This window comes from Apis mellifera, linkage group LG4 (assembly GCF_003254395.2).
Source record: "Apis mellifera strain DH4 linkage group LG4, Amel_HAv3.1, whole genome shotgun sequence".
NCBI classification, from domain to species: domain Eukaryota; kingdom Metazoa; phylum Arthropoda; class Insecta; order Hymenoptera; family Apidae; genus Apis; species Apis mellifera.
In genome coordinates, this window is record NC_037641.1 from 172,414 (window position 1) to 187,840 (window position 15,427).

General features: G+C 24.6%; 1 protein-coding gene across 1 annotated transcript; it reads left to right on the forward strand.

The window, feature by feature from the left end:
• Positions 1–89: 89 nt before the first annotated feature.
• On the forward strand, positions 90–1,621 carry LOC409324 (short-chain-enoyl-CoA hydratase). The gene is made up of 4 exons (XM_006557332.1): positions 90–356; positions 445–698; positions 784–1,078; positions 1,208–1,621. Exons 1-4 carry the CDS (start codon positions 236–238, stop codon positions 1,483–1,485), a joined length of 948 nt encoding a protein of 315 aa, XP_006557395.1. The 5' UTR covers positions 90–235; the 3' UTR covers positions 1,486–1,621.
• Positions 1,622–15,427: the final 13,806 nt, after the last annotated feature.

The window sequence follows — 15,427 nt, forward strand, 5'->3', positions numbered from 1 at the left end:
AAAAAGTTGTCCTGTTAATTTTCGATATATGAACTCACCTTAATTTTTTAAATATAATCTTGCAAATGCACATTGTCGTTTTTTAATCCAAAACAAAAATAATTTGAAATTCAATTATAACAAGGAATGTAAGTTAAAAGAATTTAGATTATTTAACAATAATAAAAAAGGTTCACAAGTTATTAATATTTATAGAAATTGTAGATATAATTTAAATTTAATTTTTTTTATACAAATGCATTCTATAAAGCAAATATCGAATATAATCAATTTATATTATAAAAGTTATTTACGAAGATGTTTAACCTCTAAATCATCTGAAAATGTTTTGAAAGAAATTGATAGAGAACAAAAGGGTAAGTTTATTATTTTTATTTATATATTATATAATATATATTTATTATTAAAATTTTTATATTTTAAATAATATTTATTTTATTGTAGAAAAAAATATAGTAGTGGAATATTTTGAAGATGTTGCTATGATTGGTATAAATCGACCTGAAACAAAAAATGCTTTAAATGTTGCAACTGCACAAGAACTGGCAGATGAAATAGATAAATTTGAAAATGATGAAAACTGTTTAATCGGTGTACTTCATGGAATAGGAGGAAATTTTTGTAGTGGTTATGATCTTAAAGAAATTGCACAATATAATGGAAAAAATGAAGAAGTTTTACCTCAATTTGGAGCATTGGTAAATTAAATAAGTTTTAAAAAATTTTTTTTTAATTTACATTTCATGTAAAATTATTTACTTGTCATATACAAAATGCTTATAGGCTAATAAAATTGAATTGAGTAAAAAACCTTTAATAGCTGCTATAAACGGATATGCTCTAGGAGTAGGATTTGAACTTGCATTAATGTGCGATCTTAGAGTAATGGAAGAAAGTGCATTATTAGGTTTTGCCAATAGACGATTTGGGATACCCATATTATGTGGTGGTACGGTTCGATTACCTGCTCTAATTGGATATTCAAGAGCAATGGATTTGATTTTAACTGGTCGTCATATTGATGCAAAAGAAGCATTTTCATGTGGTTTAATTAATCGTTATACAGCCGTTGGTAACGGTATTTATAATAAATGCATTATATATAATAAATAATATAATATAATATAATATAAATATAACAAAAAATATAATAAATGTAATAAGAAGTATAATGAATGTGTAAATATGTATCTTTTTCTATTTACAGTGATAGGACATGCAGTAAATTTTGCAAGATCTTTTGTGAAGTTTCCCAAAAAAACGCTGCTTGCCGATCGAGCTTCTGTACATTATGCTACATTTTCTGCTAAACAATTAGAAGAAGCTATGCAATTTGAGAAAGACAATGCATCTCATTTATTATTTGAAGAAGGAGTTGAAGGTGCAAAAAGGTTTGTTACAGAGGGATTAGGAAAACATGGAAAATTTTATAATATTACGAAAATAAATTTGAAATTTAAGGAATTGGATAAAGATCTTTTATGAATATTCTATAAGCATAAATTTGTTTTAAAATTTTGTACATAATAGAAAACTACATTTTCATGTAGTTATCATATAATATATATTTAAAATGTAATTTCAAATTTTGTAATATGATTAAATTATATCTTATATTATATTCTATGCGTATTATTACCCCTTTTTAAAGAAGATTTAGCAGATAAATTTCTTTTAGGAAAGGCAAACTTTATTAACATATCATTGCACTTTTTCATTATTTTTCCGTTAAGAAGAGGTGTGACGTTTATCATTTGACCATTTATATCTCCTAAATAAATAATATTTATTGATAATAATATTTTATATAATATTTAAAACTTACGTTCAAATGTAATTATTATATATGTTAAATTTGCTTTAAAAACATTAAGACCAAGCGTGTATGGTTCAAAAAAGGTAATTTTTCTTAATTGACAGTTAATTTCATCGCATAAATCAAATTCGGCTATAAATACATATTATAAATATTTATTATTTATTTATTATTTAAACAAATTAATAGAAATAAATATATCCTAGTCACTTGTATCATCCAATCCCACTACATTTCGAATATAATTTAGAATTAATTTAAGTGGGCAATTAATATTTATTAAAATTTCTTTATGATCTTCCTCTAATTGATTATTTTGCTCGTGAACAGGAACTATAAATTAAATATAAATGATATATTTATTTAATAAATATTGTACGATAAAAATATTCTTACTGGAATATTTGACTCGGATAATCGACGTCATCGCATGATAAATATTTAACAAATATTGAAATATTGAGATCAATATATATATATATATATAGATAATAAGAAAAATAAATTATCAATTCGTTTTATATATTCTTTTCTAAAAGAATATCGTATGTTATAAGGTTAAAATAATCGAAAATTGTTCGATATTTATTACTCGTTCGATATTCAATTTGTGTTAAATTTTTGAACTTATTTTCAAAGAATATATTAAAGATCAAAATGTTTATTTTTACTTTTAATTATTATTATCATCCTTATCTAATATTATTATACTTATTTCAACTACATTATTATTATCATCAACACATATAAATATATATATATATATATATATATATATATATATATATATATATATATATATATAAATCGTTGAAGCTATTTCGATTTTAAATCGAAATTCATTGCCTGTATGCCTGAATAAATGCATCATCGATGTCATCAATAATGTGCGTTCAATGTGTTATCGGGTTGCAGTCAGATTTTCTTTTACCGATTATTGACGCATTCATTCGATTGGAATTTAAAATAATCATGGAATTTCATATTCAAGTTGAACAACGACCGTCCACAGGTTTAATTGGCGAAAGTAATGCGAACCAGCCACCACCATCGAGCCAGTTAAAGCTGTGTGACGAAATGGGTGCAGGTGGCGGTGCATTGTTGCGCAATCATTTATATCCCTTCTCTTCCTCCTCTTTCTTGTAACCAGGAGTCAGGACGAGAGTCCCCTTGGTAACCAGAAGGCCCTCCCCACCATGTACCTTCCTCCTTGCTCGACCTGGTGAATGTTGCGCACCCGCAAATCTCCTCTGATATTCTTTCGTTCCTTTCTTCTAAGTTTTAAATTTTCTAAGGATTCCATTTTTTCTTCTATTAATCTCTCATATTAATTAATTATTTTTCAATTTTATAAATATTTATTCTTGATATAAAATTTTTAAATTTAATTGTAAAAAAAAATTAGAAAAAATTTAATTAAGAAAAGAAAAAATAAAATTGTAGTTCAATAAATGCATATATTTATTTAACGTTTTATTTTATAATATATAAATTTTAATTTACTCAAATTATTAAAAAAAAAGTTTTTTTTTATCCTATAAAGTAATTGATCTTAAAGATTCAGAATTAATTAAAAATTGTTGATTGAAATTTTAGAAGAAAAACAAAAAATTGTTCTCAGTGTATTATATAACTAATAACTTTTTTTTTTTTACAGCAAAATGATGAGAAAGAAGATATAAAAGATATAAAAGGGCGGTTCTCAGGATCTTCGTTTTGATTAATCCCGTTGTACACATGGCATTTGAGAGGATGCCAGAGCCTTTCACGAATCACCACTCGATCGTATAATGTGTTATTGTTGCTGGTATACTAGCGAAACAAAAATTTCCTTTGTTGGGAGAGGTAAATCGATGCGTTCTTTGTAATATAAGGAAGCAAGGTGTGAAACTCATATAACTAATTGTTTCTAATATTTTTTTCTCTCTCATTTGATGTTTTTAGATATGAATACATGTAAGTATACTCATTTGAATATTAGTCTTTTTAATGATTATAAATTTTTCTCACAAATCTTTCAAAAAATTTGGGAAATAATTTTTCATAAAAAAATATATCCACTTTTGATATGATTATATATAAATGATTAATTATTTAATTGATAGTATATTTTTTTCATATTCTAAATAAGCTATTTTTATCTAAATAAAAGTAAAGTGAAAATTTTCTTTTATATTAAAAAAAGTTATTATATTAATTATCATTTATGTTGACAAATTATTATTATTATTACAAAAAATGTTAGTTAATCACAGAATATATAAAACTATAATGCTTCAAAGTAAGTAGTATTGAATGTACATCTCAGGCTTGAACAAACATATGAAACATATGTTAAAACAAATGTACGGAATAATTATTGAGAAAAAGTTATATCGGATTATTTACAAACAATTAATAAAGTAAATAAAGTCACATGTTATTTCTACCATCAGAGCATTGGATAATATTTATATAATAGTACCAATATTATACTATACGCTATCAATGTGACAATTTTATGTATTCTATTGATTGATTAATATTTTTCATTAACAAAAGCTGAAAATTTTCTTTTTGCAAAAGAAGAATAAATTATTTTAATAAATCGTCTTCAAAAATCATCAATAACCTTTGTTAATTAACTTTTTTGAATGAGTGAAAGATCAATCTCTTTGAAATTCTATAATCTACAATTATTTTAAATTTCATTGAACGTTTTTATGTAACATATAACAATTTATTGAATTAATAATCAATTATTTTTGTGAGCATAAATTACTGTAAAAAAACTTAGTTTAGATTAAATAATTTAATATTTATCTGAAAACCTGTGAACAGGAACAAGTATCTAAAATTTTATTATAGCTCATTCTGTATCTTCATTCCTTTTGGAGCTCAATAAAATATCAAATATTAAAGAGCCTGTTGGAAGTGTCTTTTGTTTTGGTAGATAAAATCGTTATAGGAAAACAGACTTGAACGTGCAATTTTCATATGAACACTGAAAAAATACCCGGACATTATGACAATCGCTTCAGCTTCTTTGTAAGCTCGATTCCTGTTCATTTTCTAGCTGATCGTATCTGCATACCACTTAACCATTACGTTTTACGAAGTGGATGGACATAAAGTTCTTTGTCCAGCAACAGGTTACATTGTTTATCCAGCGATAAAGATAAAAGAGAATAATTTTTCTTTTTTTCAGATGTATATATATATATTCTTGATATATCTTGCTGGATTGATAGGCTACGAATTTGCATCGATGTTTCCATCCAATTCTTCAACGATTGGAGATCTAAAAAGATAAAAGTAATTGCTTTAGTAATAAATAATACGGAGAATATCGCATCCTTTCGAGAGTGATGCAACTTGAAATATTTATTTATATGTATATGAATAATATAAATGATAATATAATAACAAAATATTGTTTTGTTAAATATTTGATTATTTTAATATGTCTTCAATATGAAGGTTGAGTTGAAAACTGTATATAATTTGATATAATAAATTGAATTATAGAGAATTTGGATTAACTGAAACGAGATTGAATGGAATTCACGCGAAAGGAGGAAATTAATTAAATTTTTAAGCGTTCTTAAATACATCAAATTATATTTCGAGCTTAATACAAGTGGTCAAGATGTCAATTATAATATTTTTAGTTAATATATAAATTGAAGTAAACCAGAGTGATTTATCCAAAGTGAATTTAAGATAATTTAGAGTTCAATTTAGAGTTGAAAGAGAGTTTGAGAGAGTTTGGATTAAGTTAGATTTTTAATGAAATCGAATGCTTTATAAAAATATCGACACCATAATGTCAATGTTCTTATGCATTTTGACATTTTGAATGCTTTGTATGTACAGCTTTTTCGAGAGTATCGATCGATAAGCATTTTCACGTCAAATTCAATGAAGTTTCGCACGTTATAGAGATATCAAGTTTTCAGTATTTATCTATAATATCTATATACAAAAAAGAAAAAGATATATTCCCAATCTCTAAAAAAAAATTAATTCTTTTTATAATATAATAGCTCGTTAACTCATATTTCTCTGATGATTCTTCTTTCCAATGAAAAGTATGAGACATTTGAATATTTATTTAAAAATATCAAGTGTTTGAAAATTATTAAAAAATACTCAACGATTTTTATATATTCTTAAAAATTAGCCATATCAACAAATTAATTTTCATCACATTTTCTCAAAAAAAAAAAAAAAAAGAAAGAAAGAATATTTTTGACTATTATGTACAACTTGCATAACTACAAAATTCATATTTGACATTTGATTTTCGATTTTCTAGTATATTAAACTTAAGACTAAAGATTCTCGAACTTGTGATCACAAGAATCGAACATTTTCCACATTTTATTTCACACGTGTGTTTTTCCATTGTTATATAACTAATTGTAGTTACGCTATTAATTTTTATTTATAGATTTCTAAACGATTTCACAGATTTTAGCCTAATGCGATTATCGTTATTTGAATGCTATTTCATTATTTTTGGATACATATGAAATTTTATTACATCCACATTTTTTGTTTCTTTTTTTTTTTTTTTTTTTTTAATCAACTGTATGCACACATAGATAATATAATATGGGTCTCAAATGGTTTCAACTCTAAATCATCTTAATTCATTTGGATAGACTTTGGATAAATCATTTTGGTTTACTCCAATTTATATATTAATTAAAAATATTATAATTGACATCTTGACCATTTATATTAAACTCGAAATATAATTTGATGTATTTAAGAACGCTTAAAAATTTAATTAATATAAATAAAGGTCTTCGAATAATAAATAAAAAAAAAAGAAAATCTATAATTAGTATTAATAAAAATTTTCACACAATCTTGCAAGGAAATTTATCTATTTTAAAATTTATATGTACGTAGATTATATAATAGAGCATAGAGGAATTTATTTTTCAATAGAGATGGATTCTCAAATGTTTATCATTTTTTTAAATGGTTTTTTTATACAATTTTGCCTGAAAACATTTTTTTGATAACAAAATAATAAAATATCGAAATTTAAATTTAAATATCTTGTCATTGAAGTTATATATTTAAAAAAAAAAAAGATGAAAGTAATATTTAATGATTAATTTCACTTTCTCAAAGTGATATTCTACTAATAGCTAATAAGATTGTTTTATAGAATTTATTATGATCCTTACAATATTTTACACAGAATAATTATTGGTTTTGATGAAACAAAATTTATTAATTGAATGTGACAATATAAAGAAATATTTTACTTTATTAAATAATCATAAATATGCAAAAAAGAAAAAGAATAATATAAAATTCATGAATTATATGCATTGTATCACGTGAGATATTCAGAAATTCAGTTTTCCAAACACTAGTTTCTTTAATTGGTCTCTGTAAAATTTCACGTTTCACATATTCGATTATTTCAGATCATTCTTGAATCGAGAAAATACGTAATCTCTGGGATTGATATTTTTCGATGACGGCTCGAGAGAGAGAGAGAGAGAGAGAGAGAGAGATTAATAATTGTGCAGATTCGTTCCGGACGAAACGGTTTCGCGGGTAATCACGCGAAATTGTGCAACAATTTATGCGAGTTTTTCGACTCGGCGAGAACAAGCCACGGAAGAGGTTTCAGAGGCTTTAACGCGCGAGATTCTCCCAACGTTTTCACCAACGAATTCACCGAGATCGGTGAGCAGATAAATTTCCGCGCGCTCGTTTCGTACGTGAATTTCCTATGAAAATCGAGTTTTCACGGGAAACGAGCGCGATATTTCTGTGGATTGTGCAAGTTGAAGGAAAATTGATGATCTGTGATTCAATTTTTTAAAATAATCGTATTTGGTCGTATTATATTTTTTGATTACTCTACATCTTGATTTGAGTGGAAATTTTCAAAATGAAAAATAGAAATTTCTAAATTTCTAAATAGCATTAATCAGATTTGAATTTATTTCGATTCGTGGAAAAATTAAATTGATCAAAGTATTTTGAATGAAATTTATTTTTTAAATTTTAAAAGAGATAAGTCATCATTATTTCGTATTATTATTTAAAATATTTAATTAATGTTATATATTGTGTCTTAAGTCAATTAAATATTCTACAAGAAAAAAAATTTTTGTTATCAATAAAAAATAATTAACAAAAACATTTCAATAAATGTATCATAATGTATATTATTTCTTAAAAATTTTTTTTACGTTTTTAAATTAAATTTTTCAAAAAAAAAAAAGAAAACGGAGAAATCGATCTTTAAATCTATAAAAATAATCAATAATTATTATCAAAATATAAGAATTTCACACTTCGTAAGATCTACTTTCTAGAATTTGCGAAAATAATAATTTTAAAAAACTTTCTTCAAAAATATCTTAATAGATAGATATATGAAACGTGTATTTAATTTTTTTATTTTTTTTGAATCGTATAAAAATCGTATAAAAAAATGTCTTCCAAGAACGAATCCATCCTCGAAAGAAAAGTAATTCAGAAACATTCCAATGATATTATATCGAAACACATTTGTCTTCAAATTCTTTCAAGAATTCACGTTTCAATTTCCCGCGCTCGATAAAACTTTCGAATCCCATCAAAAGAGAGAGAGAGAGAGAGAGAGAGACTTTTCCCGCGTCGACGTTGGATGGAAGAAGTTGTTCGGAAATGCATTTCCTGAAGCGCGAATATCGAGCTGTTTCCCAGCATGGCGCATCCAGCTTCTCGGCAATACGTAAACGGTACGCTCGGATCGCGTTCTATTCCGGAAAAGCGAGGTCCTTGAACTCGATTCCTCGGCCGCATCTCGCGAGACCTGACCACGTGACTCGTCCTTTATCCGCTCCTATGCCTGCATGCAAAGCGTCTCGAACTCGCACACGCATGCGCGTACAATATAAACAGGGAGTGGCCGACGAGTGGCAGATTTTCCGCAAACTTTGGACGTGACATTTGCATGATATTGAATTTCGCCAGTTGACCAGTTGTGTCAAAAGTTTGAGTTAAAGGTTAAATTCGGATTTGTTGTGCTTTTTTTTCTTTCTTTCCTTTTTTTCTCTAATAAATTAACACGCAGTAAGTAAATGATAAAAAGTTTGTTTTTGGATCGAATAATTCGTGGTACGATGATTTTCGATGAACTTGTTGCATTATCATTATTTTTATTTCAATCTTAGATTTTTGTTTTTTAGTAAATCGAGAAAATAAAATTTTAAATATTATTTCACGAAATTTAAATTATGAATTATCTCATCCATATTTTACTTTTAATTTTTCTGTCAATCTTCAACTTTTTATGCTTTATTTACTTATCTATTCATTTTTTATGTTTTCTTCTCATTTTAGCAAATAAAAAGACAGATTTTTCATATTGTAAACTAATCATAGAGATATTTTTTAAAAAATTTAATCAAAAATTGTTGATATTTCCATCACAATGGATATAATGGCATATCATGGTAACAAAATAATTATTTCATCGAGAATATTTTCATATTTAATAAACAAGCTCGATCGAGCTCGAATCTAATCCGCTAAATTAATAACTAAATTTACATTTCGCATTTCATCAACATTGAAAACGATGTTATAGCGACGTACAGAGGCGTTGAAATATTTATAATTTGATATATTAAATTGATGACCGTACAAAGATACGTTTGAATCGTTGTACGAAACTGTTTCTGTACAGGTTCGAAATCCTCATTATCTGAATTAATCGTGGTATGCGAAGCTCGATCGAACGTTTCGCATAGTAATGTTAATGCATACTTCATATAATTACATTCCAATATACGCGAGCTATTGCATCGCGGTATAAATTATCTCATAAAATAAACGGGAATGTGGGTGGCGGAGTAATAATTAGATCTAATAAGAGGGCAATAACGAAGATGCATATCGTGAAATTAATAATGTAATATAACGCGTTCAATTCAAGTTATTAGTATTTTTTTTTTTTTTTTTCCTTCCTTTTTTTCTCACAACAAACTTGTTGCCGCCTCGTGGAAATTTCACTCGAGTTTATTTTCTTTCTCTAAAGATTTATCGATTTAAATAATTTCTTTTATTTTATTTATTTATTTATAATTGGTATATTTAATTTTCAAATAATTTGATTATTATTATTAGAGAAACCAGGCAAGTAATTAAGGTAATTCAAGTATTATATTTAATTCGATCATTAGCTTTAATTATGCTTGTATATTAGTTTACATGATTCGAGAAGATTAAGAAATTATCCACATACGTGATCTGTTTCTGAAATGTAATTTTCATGTAATTTTCAATTGTGCACAATATTTAATACATAATTCAAAGTATAATTTATAAATAAAGATAAATAAATATTTCTAAAAATGATAAAAAATTCTTAAATAAATAACATTTATGGCTATTCGATATTTGCTTTTTCACAAAGTTTTTTCAAATTTTTCGAAACACGTGATTATCCTGTTGATTGAAATTTATATATATAAAAATTACTTGAAACAACTTAAGATACTTAATTAATTCAAATAAAGCAGATTTTAGAAAGAGAGGCCAATGCTAATAATAATGCTAATAATTGATCTTTTATCAGAAAATGAACTTGTCATTGTTGAATAAATTGTAATCGATATCTAGATGTGTAAAAAGACTTTTGGTAAACGAAATAAAAGTGAAAAAAAAATTAAATAAGGTTAATTTTTTTTTCGATTTTTATTTAAATTTTGGAGAATTTATGACAAGTGAACAATATCAGAAGAGATTGAAAATGGATACGATGGATAAATAAGGCTGCATTGGAATTTATTTAAAATTTTCAATAATATTATGTTTTATGCATACATATTTTAAGTGTTTATCAGAAAATTGAAATACTATTTTTAGTAAGTATACTTCATCCTTTATGCATACAGAAATTATTTGAAGAATCACTAATAAAAGTTATTATTTGTCTTTGTATATGACTCAATGAATTTTCATGAAACAATAAAATTAAATTAATTTGTAATTCTCGTATATCTTTTTTTTTTTTTTTTTTTTTCCTTTTCAAGTTAAATTCTTTTTCTGTGTCACACTTAAGCGACAATTTTATTATCTATCATAATAAACGATAATCGTTCCATCCTCTATAAATCTATTTTTTGATAATTCTTTTTTTTTTTTTTAATTTCATTCCACAATACCGTTTTATTATATATATACTGTTTTAATTGGAAATTTTCAATTTCGAATTATATTATATTTATATATTTCGTTATTTATTAATTTTAATCTTTTTGTTATATTATCTCCCTTTCGAAAAACTTTTATATTCATAGTTGCGAATCAAATTGTCGCTCGTTTTCTTCTTCTATCGATCTTATCGATCTATCATATGCGGAAGACATTCGGGTACTCCCCAATCTATCGAAATCGAGCAACGACACGAAGGATTCCAACGATGGTAAACCGAGGTATTCAGGTCGCAGCAAGGCCGAACTGCGTGCACAGTCGCAAAGTAAAAGTGCACAGAAATAAAATGTAGGCTGTTACGTGGCTCGAGGCATCTCACTCTAGGTCTGGACATTTTGGAGGCTTTGAATAACCATTCTCTAACAAGCTGTATATTAATATCTAACAATATATGCATTTTATTCTTTCGATTTAATAATAAAATAATGATAAGAATTTATGGTAGATGAATCCCAAATAAATAACCGATAATTCACACGTATGACTCTTTTAACTTATTGGAATTTTTTAGATTTGTGAAATTTAAAAATAAGATAAGTCAATAGATTCAATAGAAACTTTAGTGGGTTTTGAAACTCTGAAAATTTCTTTTTCCAAGGAAAAATACTTATTTTGCCAAACAGTAACAATTTTGATTTTTAGAATTCTTTAAATTCGAACTTATAACTAGTAATCAATAGTAACAGGATTTATCAGTTGTTCTTTTGAAAAATTTAATTTTTATGCAAATTATTCTTTATTTTGATAAATTACAAAATTAAAAAAGAAAAGTTTTAAAAAGTTTCGATAATGTTTTTCATTTATAAAATTTAAATAAAGTATAATATATAATTAATATTAATTTAAAATAATAATACATTGAAAAATCACTTTTTTTTCTTTTAAACATTGTTGATGGCGGATAATATTTTTTAATTTTTCACTAAACAAGAAATATGAGTTGAAATCATTTTTTTTTTATATTTATCGCATACGTGATTTTTCAGATAATAAGAACATGTCGATTCTTTCACTGTTTAATCAAATTTCGAGATATAATACAAAATAATTATCTGAATTATAAATTGTTTGAATTTATTTATTATCGAAAATAGTATCAAAATATTACAGCATATTTTTAATCAAATATTTTTAAAAATATCATATCAAATAAATTTTTTGAATCTTTATATTGGAAAGTAAAATTACATACAAGTGTGACAGCACATATTGATCTGAAAACAAGTTAATAAAACAAATTTATTTATTGATCGGTGCTGAGAACACGTTCGTTCTAGATGATTATTAAAATTCATTTAATAAAAAAAAAATGAAACGTGTGAGTGGAGAAATAATATCGTTCACGATATTCATAAATGTCCATAATAAACACGGGGAAAAAAGGTGAGCACGTAGGAGTATTGGGTTCCAAAGGATAACGATAACGATAGTGAAAAAGTACAAGTCGTGGTTTCGCCCCTGTGAAACGCAAGAGTGTCTTTACATGGATAAAAGCGTTGGTTTAAATTTAAATAACAAGAAATAAATAAATAAATAAATTTTGAACGAATAATATTTTTAATATATCGATTATTATATTTCGTATAATGGATAAATATTAATCACAATTGTAATATATATGAATATATATACAAAATTATGGGAATATATCAAGTGGAGATATTTCCTCAAATAATTTCAAACAATATTTTCTTTTGCAAAAATTTTCGTTATGGCTTTGTTAACGAGTTATTAATAAAAAAAACACTGGCCAATCAGAGAGCGCGTAACCGGTCAAGCCGCAACGATAAACGCTGGCTACGTGCCATCGACCCAACACGAACAAGTCCAAGCAACGTACGTCGAGGAAAATGTGTTGAATGTAACAAATATTTCTAACAAATTATACGCAATTATACTAGGAACAATGAATAAATACATGATATTCAACATTTTTCCATAATATTTTTGAGACACCTTTAATTAACAATATTATTATAATACTAGCATGATACGTTATATAATTAATATTTTAATACGTTCTTTATATTACATACGACAATAAAAATTAAGTATTTATTTACTTTTTTTGTGTTAACAGCATCTTTGGAATTTTAAAAATTATTAATAACATTTATGTATCTATATTTATTACAAATTGAATATTAATAAATGGATAATAAAAGATTCAACATTAATACTGATAAATTTTAAAATATTGTACTACTATGCCAATTACTTTATAATTTTAACAAACATATAGATAAGCATTAACATTATTTAAATATTATTTTGTTATACAACAATCTGTGTAATAAAAATAGAAGTAAATATTATTTCTAATCCAATTTGACTAGAATTTTAAAAATTATTACTAACATTTATGTATCTATATTTATTATAAATTGAATATTAATAAATGGTTTAATAAATGGATAATAAAAGATTCAACATTAATACTGATAAATTTTAAAATATTGTACTACTATGCCAATTACTTTATAATTTTAACAAACATATAGATAAGCATTAACATTATTTAAATATTATTTTGTTATACAACAATCTGTGTAATAAAAATAGAAGTAAATATTATTTCTAGTCCAAATAAATTAGAATTTTAAAAATTATTAATAACATTTATGTATCTACATTTATTATAAATTGAATATTAATAAATGGTTTAATAAATGGATAATAATTAAAGATTCAACATTAATACTGGTAAATTTTAAAATATTGTACTACTATGCTAATTACTTTATAATTTAAAATTTTAACAAACGTATAGATAAGCATTAACATTATTTAAATATTATTTTGTTATACAACAATCTGTATAATAAAAATAGAAGTAAATATTATTTCTAATCCTTTTATTTCTAATAAATAGACTAGAATTTTAAAAATTATTAATAACATTTATGTATTTACATTTATTATAAATTGAATATTAATAAATGGTTTAATAAATGGATAATAAAAGATTCAACATTAATACTGATAAATTTTAAAATATTGTACTACTATACCAATTACTTTATAATTTAAAATTTTAACAAATGTATAGATAGGCATTAACATTATTTAAATATTATTATTTAAATATTAATTAAATTTAATATTTAAATATTATTATTTAAATATTATTTTGTTATACAACAATCTGTGTAATAAAAATAGAAGTAAATATTATTTCTAATCAAAATAGACTAGAATTTTAAAAATTATTAATAACATTTATGTATCTACATTTATTATAAATTGAATATTAATAAATGGTTTAATAAATGGATAATAATTAAAGATTCAACTATACTCTTTAGATAAGCATTAACATTATTTAAATATTATTTTTTTATACAACAATCTGTGTAATAAAAATAGAAGTAAATATTATTTCTAATCCAAATAGACTAGAATAAAATCTCAATGCTTCTCGCTCTCGTTCCTTCTGCGAGGAACGCACGCTCGATACAGGATTTACAAGTTTCCTAAAAAGAAGACAACAGGGTAGTTCAACGTACCGATTATCGCGATCTTCTTCCCGCTTGCGAGCCAAGGAAATTATTCAAGCGTCAGTAGTTCTTCCTATCGCTTCATCAACCGGCTAATCGTTCAATCTGGCATTAATCTTTTTCGCAAAACATTGAGGAAGATGAACAATGAAATGATTTATAAAACTGTAAAAATATTAATCCAATAACCAAATATTTTGCCATTTAAAGTTGGAAAAGTACATTTCTCGAAGTATATTTTCGTTTCCATAGTGAATTGATTTTGCAATGTATGTATTTCTTTTCTTAAACGACAATTTAAACAAAAATCATAATTTGGAACGATTTATATATATAAAGATAGCGGATAATATTCATATATTCACAAAAATGGATTGTAATTAATTATCAGGATATTTTGGAGAAAGGAAAATCTATATATAATAAAAATATATGTTGAGAAATGAAAAAATTTGTTATAAACATCAATGTTACGATTTTATTATTTTTATTAAGGAAATATATTTTTGTGTTGAATTTATTTATATAAAGTTTTTATCATCGTGTCATCATTGATCGATTATGAAATATTAATTTTACATGAAAATACAATTCTTTCAGTTTAGATTAAATATTGCTGGAATTATTGTTTTAAAATTTTATATTTAGAGAGAAATAAATTCCCTAAAAATAATTTAATCTTAATCTGTAATCTGTAATATTCTCCAGCAAAATTATACTAAAAATTTATATTTTAATAGATGTCATTTAAATGAAAATTATTATATTTTTCTTTCCTAATAATAATACACTTGTGGTGTATAATAAAAAAAAGAAGCAGAGAAAAAAGACAAAATTCATTATATTAATAACGTTGTAGGTAAAAATAATTAAATAAAATTATCTCTAATTTTGC